This window comes from Pelodiscus sinensis, chromosome 10 (genome assembly GCF_049634645.1).
Source record: "Pelodiscus sinensis isolate JC-2024 chromosome 10, ASM4963464v1, whole genome shotgun sequence".
In the NCBI taxonomy this organism is placed as follows: domain Eukaryota; kingdom Metazoa; phylum Chordata; order Testudines; family Trionychidae; genus Pelodiscus; species Pelodiscus sinensis.
Genome location: NC_134720.1, coordinates 8117469 through 8132267, shown reverse-complemented (window position 1 = coordinate 8132267; position 14799 = coordinate 8117469). Strand labels below are relative to the sequence as shown.

The window sequence follows — 14799 nt, the reverse complement described above, 5'->3', positions numbered from 1 at the left end:
CCCAGGCAAATGCCCTATCCCCTAGGCCGCTCCAAAACCCACCCCACTCCATCTCCCTGCCTTCAGGAAGTACCTTATTCCTGCCTTCCTAATGCAGTTGCCCCTCCCCACCACCCACCCTGGAAGCAGCCAAACAGCCAACACTGGCTGCCCCAGTGCTGGAGCTGGCAACCGCATTAGGAAAGCAGGAGCCAACACAGGCTTCCCGCATTAGGAGTGGGGACCTCTTATTGGGCAGCTCAACTCATAGCCAGGACAGGAAATCCACACACCAGAGGAGAAGAATTTATATTACCTGCAGCAAAGGAGATGGTGAGTGCAATGCTTGGAGACAAGGCTGGGAAACAGATTGGTTTAATTTCTCTCTCAAACAATGCAGTGCAGCACAGAATTGACGAAATGGCTCAGAATGTTAAGGAACAACTGACTGAAAGGGTGCGGAAAAGTCGCTTCTATTCTTTTCAAATTGATGACTCAACAGATATCACAAACCACTCAAACCTTCTGACAGTCGTTAGATATGAATACAATGGAGAGGTCCAAGAGAACTTTCTCTTTTGCAAATCTTTGCCCACATGCCCAACTGGTGAGGCTATTTTTGTTGTGTTGAGCGATTTCATGAGGGAGTATGATATTGACAGGTCAAAGTGTGTGGGGATCAGTACTGATGGGGCTCATGCAATAACTGGCCAGTATACCAGAGTAGTCACTTGAGTTAAAGCAGTGGCACCGTTAGCGACATTCATTCATTGCAGCATTCACAGGGAAGTGCTAGCTGTTAAAAAAATGCCTCCTGACCTCAGGGCAGTTTTGGACAAATCAGTCAATTTCATCAAGGCCCATCCATTGAATTAAAGACTATTTGATGCTTCGTTTGGTGAGGTGGGCAGTGATCACAGCCAACTTCTTCACATGGAAGTTTGCTGGCTTTCCAGAGGAAAGGTTCTTTCACGCCTGTTTGACTGTGTGATGAAGTGAGGATTTTTTTTTGCTGGACCATCATTTTGAGCTTTCTCATTACCTTGTTGAGTTTCCTTGGCTAGCTAAATTGGCTTACTTAGCCATATCTTCAGCTACCTAAATGGGCTTAATCTAAGTCTACAGGGAAAAGCTGTGACCATCTTTCATGTCCATGACAAAATTGATGCTATGATCAAGAAATTGGGCCTGTGGACATCTCAACTTGATCAGTTCAGCATTAAACCTCATTGCAGGAGGAATACCAGCTAATTTGAGTTAGGGCTTTAAATCGGAATCCTGTTTCACTGCCGCGTGTAGATGCGGGCAGTTACTTCGGGCTAGTCAATTTCAAAAAGTGGCGACCGGCAGGGAACATGCAAATCAAGCACAAGATATTTAAATCTCGGGCTTGAATTGCAATTTTGAGTGCCCTCATTAGCCTCCCTAGATTGATCTAGGGGGCTAGTGTAGATGTACTCCCAGTCCTTCCACCCAGCAATAATTCCTCTATCCTGTGGGGGAGAATATTTCAAAGACTTGATTGTTGGTAAACTTTTCTTAAGTAGGATGGGATAACTTGTCCAGAACAGACTACGGGTCTCTGGAAAACTCTTGCATGAAATTGTCCATTGAAATTACTGATGCCATCTTAAAAATACTCAGTAATTTGGTACAACAGGTCCATTAACTTACTTAGTTCCACCATACAATGGGTCAAAAAACTGAACTGTAATCCTTGCAGCATACCAAGAAACAGCCACCATGGAAGAGAGTCCTATGGAGGAAAATTCAAAATGTACATATTTAAAGAAATAATTCTACAGCTTTGCATTATGAAAATGGAATTATGAAATACACATTTCACTTCATTTGCTAATTGTGAAAGCAATGATATTCTAATTTCAGTGTCAATGTATAATGATAGTATCTTACCTGCTAAAATGAAGATTGCTCCCCCTGTTACAGACATCTTTACTTTTGCGTTTTCATTACTCATCCCAGCTTGTGTGCACCTTAAACCAAACAGTGACAGCACAGTAGCCAAGAGACCCAAGACAATGGAAATTATCATCAGGGAACGACATGCTTGTATATAAGCTACATTAGAAAAGAAGGACAAAAAAATCAGTTTCCACACAATAAATTTAGCAACATTCCATTTTGGAAGTAAATGTCCATCAAAAAAATGTCAAATATTTATCAGAATTGATGAGGGAAGCTTATAAGGTTTAGATATTTGGTTTACAGAAGCACCTAGAAATCAGAATGTTTATTTAAAATAAAATTAATGAGGCTGCCAACTTTAATGCTGAACTAGATTGACTGGTAATGAGGAAGCTAATGGTTTCAATAACACCCGATAGAGATTTTTGCATACTTGAAAAATGACCCCTATATTAGTGAGTTGGGTACCAATCATCAGTATGATTGCTTGTTTTAACGTCAAATACGAGGTTTTGTGTCCATTAAAATGGTGTATGAAAAAGAGTAGGTACTACTTTATAGGAGACAATGGAAATCTAGCTCTTCATGTTTAAATTCTCTTGTAGGATCATTGGATCATAGAAGATTGCAGGTAAACGAGACCTTAGGAGGTCATTTAGTCCAATCCTCTGCTTAAAGTAGGACCACCTCCAAATAAACCATCCCCAACCAGGACTTTATCACATCTGGCCTTAAAAACCTACAAGGATGGAGATTCCACTCCCTCCCTAGGTAACCCATTCCAGTGCTTCACTACCTTCCTAGTGATGTTTTTCCTAATATCCAAGCTAGACCTCCCCCACTGCAACTTAAGACAATTGCTTCTTGTTCTATCATCTGCCACTGAGAACAGCCTCCATCCTCTTTGGAACTCCCCTTCAGGTAGTTGAAGGCTCCTATCAAATCCCCTTCTCATTGTTTTGAAGACTAAATAGGCCAAGTTGCTTCAGCCTCTCCCCATAAGCAATGGGCCCCACCCAGTTCCTTAATAATTTTTGTTGTCCTCTGCTGGAGTCTCTCCAATTTGTCCACATCCTTTCTGTAGTGGGAGGCCCATAACTGGATGCAATACTCCAGATGTGGCCTCACCAGTGCCAATCAGAGAGGAATAATCACCTCCCTCAATCTGCTGCCAGTGCTCCGACTAATGCACCCCAATATGCCATTAGCCTTCTTGGCTACAGGGGCGCACTGTTGACTCATATCCAGTTTCTCAAACACTGTAATTCCCAGGTCCTTTTTTGCCCAACTGCCACTTAGCTAGTTGGTGCCCAGCCAATAGCAGTGTCCGGAATTCTTCCATCCTTAGTGCAGGACTCTGCACTGGTCTTTGTTGAACCTCATGAGATTTCTTTTGGCCCAAACCTCCAATTTGTCTAGGTCACTCTGGTGACCTATCCCTTCCCTCCAGTGTATCTACCTCTTCCCCCAGCGCAGTGTCATCCATGAACTCACTGAGGGTGCAAGCCAACCCTTCATCCAGATCATTAATGAAGATGCATTTATCGGATGTCCATTGTCCAAGATATTTGGGCTTGAGATCTCAAACAAAAATTTTTGCAAATTGAACTTGCCTTTTTTTAAAAAAACCTGCCAATCACCTCCAAGTTGTTCACCTTAATCCAGTCTCTGACCTACTGAGCTAAAAAGTCCAGAATATTATATAGAAAATGCTTTCAGACACATCTATTTCAAGCTTTCTTGAGGAAAAATATCATGGGCAATAGAAGGGGGAAAACAACCTTTTCCGTATAATGAACAGTTTTAGCCCTGATTTTCAGCTGCCCTGGACACTGGAGACATATAAGAAGGTGAATACACAGTCTGAGCAGACAACTTTCTGGAAATTTTAGGGTTCGATGGCACAGTTGTGTGCGTTACCTTAGGTAGGGATCCATCTATATGGACAGTGCTCAAAGAACATTAAAAGTTAGCTCCATCCAAATCATAGGCTACGTCTAGACTACATCCCTTTTTCGTAAAAGGGATGTAAATTAGATGTATCATAATTGCTAATGAAGCGGGGATTTAAATCTCCCCCACTTCATTAACATAAAAATGACTGCTGATTTTTTTCAGCATGGAGTTTTGCCGGAGAAAAGCGCCAGTCTAGACGCTGATCTTTCGGAAAATAAAGCCTTTTCCAAAAGATCCCTTATCCCTTATTTGAAGAGGAATGAGAGATCTTTCGGAAAAGGCTTTATTTTCCAAAAGATCAGCGTTTAGACTGACGCTTTTCTCCGGTAAAGCTGGGTGCTGAAAAAAAGCGGCAGCCATTTTTATGCTAATGAAGTGGGGGAGATTTAAATCCGCGCTTCATTAGCAATTGCGATACGTCTAATTTACATCCCTTTTACGAAAAAGGGATGTAGTCTAGACGTAGGCATAAAGTGTTAAACAGGATTACTTGTATTTCACCAGAGTTTTTAATCCTATGTTTAAGGTAACTGATGCAAGTTTAATTATTACATAATCTTCTAACACAGGAATTTATTTATCACTATACCCCATACGACATCATCATAATCTCAACAACCTTACCTATGGAGCTGCTAGAGTTAATTCCATAACAGGAGGGATTACTCTCAGTTTATCTTCTCTGGTATTTATTAATCTAGTTACAAACTAAATTCATTTACTAATCAATAATAATTGCAGCACATAATTCTACATCAGAGATGGCACAGAATTAATTGGCAATGAAACAAATTGAGGTGGTGCAATGTTCTATTTATATAATAGTTTCAATGTTTTTCAACTCAATTTAGATTTAGTCCCTGATTTTCTGACATCCAGTCAACATCCTAGTTATTGCTTAATATTTGCTTGTCTGCAGTTTTTCCATGTCTAGCTATGAAGAAAGCAGCAACAATGTATACCAGTCTCTCAATGACCTTAAAACATGCATATTGCTTCAAAGAGATTTTAACTCCAGACTTCAAAGAGAAGCCTCAGAACTGTCATTCATGATTAAATTTGACACTTTACGTATGGGCCTTAACAAAGATGCTTATTATCTCACCCATTACAAAGATAGCTTCCCCAATTATCACCCCTAATATCATTACTTCACAGACTCTAGCCTTCCCCTCTCACTTCCCCTCTGTTCCAAAATCTGATTTGTCAATTTTATATGCGTTCACTTTTTTTTATTGTATCACTTTGGTATATATGGTCGTGCCAATTTTCTTCCACAAATTGATCTGAGGAAGTGGGTCTGGCCCACGAAAGCTCATCACCTAATAAACCATCTTGTTACTCTTTAAAGTGCTGCATAGTCCTGTCTTTTGTTTCAGCTAGACCAGACTAACACGGCTGCATCTCTATCACATAAACAGTATCTGTCAAAGACCTTGAGAAAGCTAAGTATTATTCCCATTTTATAGATAGGAAAACTGAGGCACAGATACTCCATGACTATCTGATTCCCAGTCCCTCACTCTAAGCATTACACCATGCTGACTCTTGATAAAAATGTGTTCCAAAATGAACCACTTTGAGGTTCTGTATATAGCACATAATAGGGTATGTCTACACTACAGCGCTAATTCGAACTAACTTAGTTCGAATTAGTTAATTCGAACTAACGCATCCAGACTAAAAAACTAGTTCGAATTAGCGTTTTGCTAATTCGAACTAGCATGTACACATTAAGTGGACCCTTAGCCGGGGTTAAGGATGGCCGGAAGCAGTGCCGGCAGGGCATCAGATGAGGACTTAGAGCGTGGAGCTGCTGTCTCAGGCTAGCCGAGGGCTGTGCTTAAAGGGACCCGACCCCCACCCCGGACAGACAGTTCTCAGGGGTGCCCCGCTTGCAAAGCAGTCCTGGCTTGGATTGTCCGGAGTACCCACACTGGGCACATCACAGCACTCGGCCATCAGACCGGCTGCACCTGCCGCAGGCTGCCATCTGGGGAGAGGGGGCAATTGGGGGGCTGCAGGAGAGGTTCCACCCCCAGAAGCCCACAGAGCCACCCCAGTCCTCCCCATCAGGGGCTCGTACCCCATTCCTCCCTCACCTCCTTCCACTTACCCCTCCCTAGCCCCCCTTCCTGATGTACAAAATAAAGGACAATTGTGTTCAAAAATAGAATCCCTCTTTATTGAACAAAACTGGGGGAGACTGGGAAAAGGAGGTGGGAGAGGGGAAGAGAGAGGCTGGGAGAGGGGAGGGCAACTACAATGGTGAGGGGTTTGGAACAGGTCCCATATGAAGAGAGGCTAAAGAGACTGGGACTTTTCAGCTTAGAAAAGAGGAGACGGAGGGGGGATAGGATAGAGGTCTATAAAAGCATGAGTGGGGTGAAGAGGGTGCATCAAGAAAAGTTCTTCATTAGCCCATAATAGAAGGACTAGAGGACACCAAAGGAAAGGAATGGGTAGCAGGCTTCAAACTAGTAACAGAAAGTTGTTCTTCACAAAGCAGAGAGTCAACCTGTGGAACTCCTTGTTGCAGGAGGCTGTGAAGGCTAGAACTATAACAGAGTTTAAAGAGAAGTGAGATCAAGTGATGGAGGTTGGGTCCATGGAGTGGTATTAGCCAGGGGGTAGGAGTGGTGTCCCTGCCCAAAGTTTGTGGAAGGCTGGAGAGGGATGGCACGAGACAAATGGCTTGGTCACTGTCTTCTGTCCATCCCCTCCAGGGTCCCTAGTATTGGCCGCTGTCGGCAGACAGGCTACTGGGCTAGATGGACCTTTGATCTGACCCAGCACGGCCATTGTAAGCTCAGGGCTCAGGGTCGGGGGTCTCAGTGGACCACCTTGATTTTCATGCCAACCTGCTCCTGGGTGGCCAGGCTGGCAGCTCTCCTGCCCTAAACGGCCACTTTCCTGTGCCTAGTGCGGAGGTCGTGGACGAGGTCCACGATGTCCGCACTAGACCAGGCGGGTGCCCGCCTCTTGCTGTCCCAGGCAAGCTCCTGGGAGCTTCCAGCCTGGTCCCGGGAAGAGGGGGAGGGCTGGGGGGCATCGGGTGGCTGGCTTGAGCCATGCCAAGTGCAGGGTCTGCTAGCTGGGTGCTGGCAGGCTTGCACCTGGCACGGGCACCATGCAAGAAATTTCTGCATCCTTAAGCCTTTAGCTGAGCAACTCATCTTCTTGCCATGCAATTATTGTTTGACATTTGCTTTCTAAAATTCTCTCCACTAACTTATCTCTTGGCCCCACCATCTCACTTTCTTGTTTTTCATCACTCTGCTCTCATTGCCCTTGTTCAATTTTCTTTTTCTAGGTCATTATTTATTCTTTACCTACTTCAATCTCCTCCCTTGATGCTATGATGGGAGACAAACTATTTACAGTAGAACCTCAGATTTATGAAAGCCAGAGTTACAAACTGACAGTCAACCAAGCACCTCATTTGGAACCAGAGGTATGCAATCAAACATCAGGAATAAAGCAAATACAGGACAGGCCTCTGTTAAACATAAACTACTACAAATAAAGGGAAAACAGCAAATAGCATTTTTTCCTGCATAGTAAAGTTTCAAAACTGTATGAAGTCAATGTTCATTTGCAAACTTTTGAAAAACAACCACAGCATTTTGTTCATCATTACAAACATTTCAGAGCTACAAACAACCTCTTCTCCCGGGGTGTTTGTAACTTGAGGTTCTACTGTATTATATCCTCCATAAATACATTCCTTCTGGGGAGCTTTGATTAACCTCACTAATCTGAAGCAGAGACATTGAATCTTAACTCAACGATAATAAAACTAAAGTTTAAAGTGCCAATATAAATAGAAATTGGCAGCTGATTAAATGATTAGTGACAAATGCTTTATCTCCCACATGTAACACAGGTGCTAAATACATAAGCAATTTAATATAGTTGGTCTTCTAAGCACTGCAGTCTGAATTAGCAGTGCATAAAATAAGATACTCAATTCAAACCCCTTATCTGTGTCAAAGGGACCCGAATATCTTTGGCTACAAGGAGCTGTATTGTAGAAATACAGATTCTGGGCATTTTCTATGAATCAACGACAATCATATTGTAAAGTTTGGTTTGTTCTCAATACTAACCATTTCATCTACTGTCTTGTGAATTGCCCATGTACTGTCAGTTACATAAACTTTGGCTGCCATAACTTGTGGGCACCAGATTGGTTAGCATCTTATCTCCACAAACAGTTTAAAGAAATGGATCCCCAAACCCCGTATAAAACTCTTTTCATTCTGAAGTTTCATACTTTAAATATAGTCTGAACATTCAATTTACTATACATGCTATTTCATACCTACTTATATTCAAAAGCACCAATAAATATCAAATGTCAATTATTAAGACTGTGCCTGGAAAACAGGAGTGGGGAACCTTTTTTGGGCAGGGGACACTGACCCACAGAAAAATCAGTCAGAGGCCACACACAAGTGAGAAGCAAAAAAAAAAAAGAAAAACAAATCCTCGCTGATGTGGTCACTGACTAAGGATAAAGACACTCCCCACTTTCTCCTCGCACACCAGGGCCTAGGGGTGCCCAGCCTAGTAGATTTTGTGTGTGCTCCAACCCCACAGTGAGGCAGCGGGGGAACTGGAGTACCAGTCTGGGCTCCCCAGTGCTGGGGCCCCTCAAGCCTCATCCAGGCAAGCCAGGAGCCACATCTGACCCCCCCAGGCCTGAGGTTCCCCACCCCTGCTGTAAAATATCTCACTGAAAAAAATAAAGAAACTTTGAGAGATGCTCATGAAGGCTAGAAATGGTACAATGTCCAGTTATCATTCCATAGGATGTCAGCAAGCATATTGCATTATGTTTTAAATGCCTATAGAAAGAATAATTGCCTGATGCATTATTTTAATAGCTTTTTTGATGTGGTTTATTTGACACATTGGTAAGGCTGTTCCCCACTCTGGTACTTCAAGTTCAGAAGCAGGGGGGCCTCAAGAGATACCCCACCACTAAAGGCTTCTGCTTAAAAACTCTGCAAGTTCACAGTTTCTCTGACCTTGGGTGGCATGCTGACATCACCCAAATGCAAAAAATCCCTTTGAGAACCCTAGAAGATGCATTTGGGAATTTCTTCCTGTAGCGTACCCTCTAGCTCTTTAATCTTCCCTCTGGAGAAACCTCGAAAACAAACTGTAATTTCTTAATAGCTAATCTTTCAGTCTCAGACATACACATACAGGCATCAGATCATAATCTTAAAAAGGTGATTTTATTAATAAAACAAAGACATACTTGTAAAGCATACTTGGTTGCTAGGTGTTACAGAGAAACTGAAAATTGCTTCCCTGTGATTCAATTTCAAAGGTATAATGTGGAGTAAGAGTTAGTACATAGGCTCAGCAAAGAAGAGTTGAACAAATCCAAAAATAAAGAAAATAACCTGATTACATCTAAGTAAACATTCCCTATTCTGCTCACATCTCTGTTGTTCCAAGGTTTAGTCTGTCCCTAGTCATGCATGTTGCTAAATATTCCATGCTTTGCTTCCTGGCTCAATTTGGGTTTGTGGTTCTCCTCTGGTCACACAAATACTAGGGCAGAAAGATCACTGCTTCATATTAAAAAAAAACTGCACTCTGTTTTCTTTTGGCTCTCCTGATTCTCTGCCAACACTTCCTGGAGACTGCCAAGAAACCAGTCTCTGGGTTTAACTCTTACAGATAATTTAGTTAATTGAAAAGGGTAGTACCCCTCCCATTCACCACACACATTCTAATGCTTTATAGACTTTTTTTATTGCAATAGTCTATGAAGCCTTTATTGACCAAAAAAAAAAAAATCTATTTCACTTTTTGCCACAGTTCCTAGTGAGCACCCCTGCCTGCTCACTCAGTAGGACTGATGTAAGGAGAATTTAAGCCTCAGTGCTCTGGATCCAGCAGACTGAAGTATTAGTTCCTCCCCTGGCTTCCCTGGCACATTTACTAGGCACTGACTTTGAGTCTGTACCCTTTTTCAGAAATGGGGCCTTCAGCCACCCGCCCTAAGCTTCAGGACTGGCATTGACTCCTGAATATCCCAGTTATTTAAACACACCTCTCCCAGAACTCCACTTGTGGTTTACAGAGCATGCAACTGGTGTAAAGCAGTTATACATGCACGCACACAGAGCACAGTCTAACACAGGGGTGGGCAATAGAAAAGCAGTGACCCACCAGGGTTAGTCCTTGGTGGTCCTCTGCTGCTATATTTACCTGCGCCTCTGCAGGTATCAGCGATCGCAGCTCTTGTTGGCTGTTCCCATTGGCTGGGAACAGTAATCTATGGCCAGGATGGTATTTGCCCACCTTGGGTCTAACACCTTTGTTGTCTTTTATATTTAATTGTACACAGCACACAAAACAATATACACCTAAAACTACTATGTCCATCACTTTCTAGTTCACCCTTCCCTTGAGTCCTGGGGGGGAATCGTCTGGGTTACAGAAGGCACGAATGGTGTCCCTGACTCATGCACACTGTTACATTCCCTCATGCACTGAAGACAATGGCCCCTAAGCAGACCAGCCTGTCTTTTAAAAACCTTCATTCCTTGTACCAGGTAAGTTACATCTTTTGTCATTTCCACCCCACCCCCACCCCCACCCCCACCCCCAAGCACAAACCCATCACATGACTCTGTTGCCAATGTGTGTTTTCCCCTGCTAACTCAGTTACCCTGGGATGGAACCACCAGGCTTTTGATTGGGTAGTTAAGAGTCAACTACCCTCTCTTATTAGTCTTTTGGAATTTGGAAACCCAATGTGGAGGCAAACAAATCACAGAAGAGATGAAAGAGTTTACAGCCTTACACAGACACATAGGTTTTATAATCTCACACAGAATTCATAAATTGTACAGACATATCCCCAATTCATTTTCCATTACTACTACACATATCGAGTTAGAGTTTTCTTAAACTAAAAAGGGTTCTTTCAAAAAAAAAATTTCTATTAGATAAAAAGTATTGCATGAAAATAGAGACATACCAGGCAGTGCCAACATAGATTCAAACTGTCTGCAGTTGGAAACTCCAGTGCTATCTTCTGCACAGCTTTTCCACAGGTTTTCAAACAAGCTAGAAGTGGTAATCACATTCCCATGTATGGTGGAGGTTTTCCAGTAACTATTTGATAAAGTGGCTCCCACAGCTAGCCATCCACACAAGCTCAGCAGAAAGCCAATGATTTCCAAAGCAGCAGACATGTTTGTGAATATTAACACACTGTCTATCTTTTATAAAAATTAAGCGTATAAAATATTGTTCCCTGCAAAAGACTACGTGCTGTTCTATCTCTAGTTTCACTCCAAAATGAAGCTACCTTTGCTCTTTGCTCAACCCCCAGGGTGATAAGGCTTTTCATGCATAACAGTAATATCTGGGAGCAATTTATGGGAAAGATATTAATTGAAATAGTCTGAGAAACTTACACGTTATTTTTATGATTAAAAGTTATGGAATGAGCCCATAATGCATCCTGAGTCAGAAAGTCTATCCAGTGTTCTGACTATCACCTCTCCCATGAAGTTTTAGAGACCGGTAAACTTTTATGATGTTCATAGAGTCTCTATCTTAATTTTATCAATCACAGTTCACATAAGGCTACAATTACTTGGAATTTTATAGCTGTTTGAAAGATTAGTGTTCCTATGGTATTTGCTTTAAAACAAAATTAGATTCTAATTCAAAAGCAGGAATTTTATTTTCTATGTACGGTACTTTACATACTTATGGAACTTAATTATAAGTAAAAACAACTCATACCAAGACAACATATATTTTAATTAAGATAGTTATTGTATTACTATACTCAGTATTTCAAAGGATGTTAAGTTTGTAGATAAAAGATAAACATTAATATTTTACAAACGATTGATTTCTAGTTAAAGTGATATTTCCCCATGAAACCGCATCCCACTCACACTAAAACATGAAAGCATGACATGGAATCATAGCAAAATTTCAGGTGGATTGAATCACAATTTGAAAATAGTTTTATGGCTCTCAATATCAATTTATTAAATGTTTGTCAGAGGCTTTTTTTAAGAATTCTAGTGATTAAGGGTATAATCATATCCCAGACTAGTTCTACAGAAGACATTTTCATTGGCATTTTATGACTTTAGTAACTTAAACTGTTTGCAAATATAAATAGGCTAAATCACAGGTAGTAAACTGCTTCTACCTCACCTGGAGAAGAAAGCAACATTTCTATTCTACACAAACTAGATCTTTTTGTTGTGTTAAATGTATATAGATATGGAACTTGTTATTATACAGTTAACATACAGACTTCCAAAAGGACCACTCATCACGAGTGTCACAAATTCCTAATAAACTAGATGGATCAGCTCTTTTAGATATGCTCATCAAACCTCTTTGGTCATTTTGTGGCTAGGCTTTAGAAGGCTAGGTTTTGGTTGCAAAGGCATGTTAGAATGCTACATGCCTGCTTCAGCTACCATAAAAATCAATGGGAGTTTTGCTGTTGATTTAGACAAGAGCAGACTTTGGACTCAGAGGGTATGTCTGCCCAGCAATTAAGCACCCATAGCTGGCCCGTGTCAGCTGACTCAAGCTCATGAGACTTGGGCTATGGGGCTGTAAAATTGTAAGCCGAATCAGTTGACACCAGCTAGCTGGGGGTATTTACTTGTTGTGTAGACACTGAATCGTAGAATCATAGGCCTGGAAGGAACCTTGCGAGGTCATCTAGTCCAGTCCCTTGCCCCCATGGCAGGACTAAGTATTAGCATTCTAGACCATTCCTGACAGGCGCTTGACTAACCTGCTCTTAACATTTTCTAATGATGAATGTCATACCCAGAATGCCACTGTGCTCAGTAGTGCCTTTGCACTCTTATAAAGCTCTCTGATGATGACCATGAAGATTTGCTTCTTATAAGACATTAATCAAAGAACATGGTAACAATTTAACTTTTCGTAAGAATCCTACCAATGCTGCACTTCTGCCTGGGGACTGGGGGTTTCTGCAATTTTAACGTGATGGAACTTTAGATCAACATATTGTGGCAGTACTTACATCTCTTTTGAAGAACTTGCTGTTTTTACAAAAACAAAAGAGGGAACATTTCAGACTCCTTTATCTCAACATAGGGTTTGATCCTCACTATCCTCACTATCGGTATCCCCACATACCTCTAGCACAGCTGAATTCAGTGAGGCACTTTTTATATTCAGCAATGGACAGTTGCTTTTAATGAAGGGGTGTGGAGTCATTTTGGCTTCCTTGATGTTCAGAGTTCTTAGCCTTTAGAACACAGAACTTATCCCTTCAGACGCTTGCTTGAAAGAATAGTTTTGTGTTGTATGCTTTGTTGTGTTTGGATAACCTGCCATATAAGATCTCACTCTGATAAAGAGCTAATTAACAAACTCCAACTTTATTTTGGCTGCTTACAACTAGCTTTCAAACAGGTTTTGCTAGGAAGCATTATGCTGCCTGAAAGCACCTGCTCCATTTTTATATTTATTGTTACCTCTCTTCTCTTTTAAAGAAAACTGTCAAACGCCCCTGCAACAACTGATAATGTAATCTAATGTGTTCTTTTCAGATGGTGCCTGTTCTTCTGGTTGCTATGTTCATTGTTGTATAAGTTTGCCTAGCTACTTACCAGTATAACTTAGAAGTTCATCACACAAACTCTCCTAGGCTACGTCTAGATGCAGGTTTCTTGTGCAAGAAGCTTTTTTCAGAAGAGATCTTCCAAAAAAACTTCTGAAAGAGAGTGTCCACACACAAAAGTGCAACGAGAAAGCGATGTGATTTTGCAAAAGAGAGCATCCAGACTCATTGGATGCTCTCTCGCATAAAAGGCCACCTGAAATCAATGAGGAGAGGCTGAAGGAGTTGGGTCTGTTTAGTCTGCAGAAGAGAAGAGTGAGGGGGGATTCGCACAGATACAGAGAGACATCATCTTTCTGTCCAAGTGCAGGGGGATTTGATGGCAGCCTTCAACTTCCTGAAGGGAGGTTCCAAAGAAGATGGAGAAAGGCTGTTCTCAGTAGTGACAGATGGCAGAACAAGGAGCAATGGTCTCAAGTTGCGGTGGGAGAGGTCTAGGTTGGATATTAGGAAAAACTATTTGAGTAGGAGAGTGGTGAAGCACTGGGATGGGTTACCTAGGAAAGTAGTGGAGTCTCCATCCCTAGAGATTTTTAAGTCTTGGCTTGACAAAGCCCTGGCTGGGTTGATTTAGTTGGGATTGGTCTTGCCTAGGGCAGGGGGCTGGGCTTGATGACCTTCTGAGGTCTCTTCCAGCCCTATGATTCTATGATTTAGTCTCCAGTTGCTTCCAAGTGCTGGTGCTGGAGCCTTGCAGAGACACGCACTTACAGGGACCCCCCTGGACAACCATTTCTCTGCTGCTGCCTGCTTGCTACCTCTTTGAGGGACAGCAAACCGCTCTCAGTGCCTGCTGTGGTTGCCCTGTCCTTTTTTGGATGCCACAGCTTTTTCCTTGATTCCATGGAGCTGGAGCTGCCCCTGGGCATGTGATGGCCCCACACGGCCATGCTGCAGTTTCTGCAGCACTTAGTGCCACCTGCCTTCCTGGTCCTGCAGGACCTGGACCCTAATCTCATTCTGGGGATCCTTTCAGTGGCTGCAGCTGCTCCACTCTGGCAACTGCACCCCACAGTGGAGAAAAGATTCTGGAGGCTTGACACCAGTTCGGACTGGTAGGGCCAGCTGGTCATGGACGACCAGCAGTGGCTCAACAACTTCTACATGCAGAAGGTCCACCTTTCTAGAACTCTGTGCCTGGCTCGCCCCCGCCCTCCGGAGACGCGACACCCACCTGCGACCCGCCATCCCCCTGGAGAAGCGGGTCTCAATAGCCCTCTGGAAGCTCGCCACCCCCGACAGCCCCAATGATGGGCAACCAGTTTGGAGTGGGG

At 42.5% G+C, this 14799-nt stretch overlaps 1 protein-coding gene across 2 annotated transcripts in view; it reads right to left on the bottom strand.

Annotated features, from left to right (window-relative positions):
* The window catches only part of LOC102448096 (claudin-15-like), a 36361-nt gene that overhangs the window by 14635 nt on the left and 6927 nt on the right, over positions 1 to 14799 (bottom strand). Inside the window, exons 1-3 of one of the 2 annotated variants that reach the window (XM_006125193.4) lie at positions 10868 to 11206; positions 1894 to 2058; positions 1654 to 1735 (exon numbers count right to left, since the gene is read on the bottom strand). In XM_006125193.4, the coding sequence (XP_006125255.1) occupies positions 1654 to 1735; positions 1894 to 2058; positions 10868 to 11084 (464 nt within the window). In that variant the 5' untranslated portion in view covers positions 11085 to 11206. Of the gene's footprint in view, positions 1 to 1653; positions 1736 to 1893; positions 2059 to 10867; positions 11207 to 14799 lie in introns of those variants that run through there. The other variant, XM_006125192.4, reaches the window with a different exon arrangement.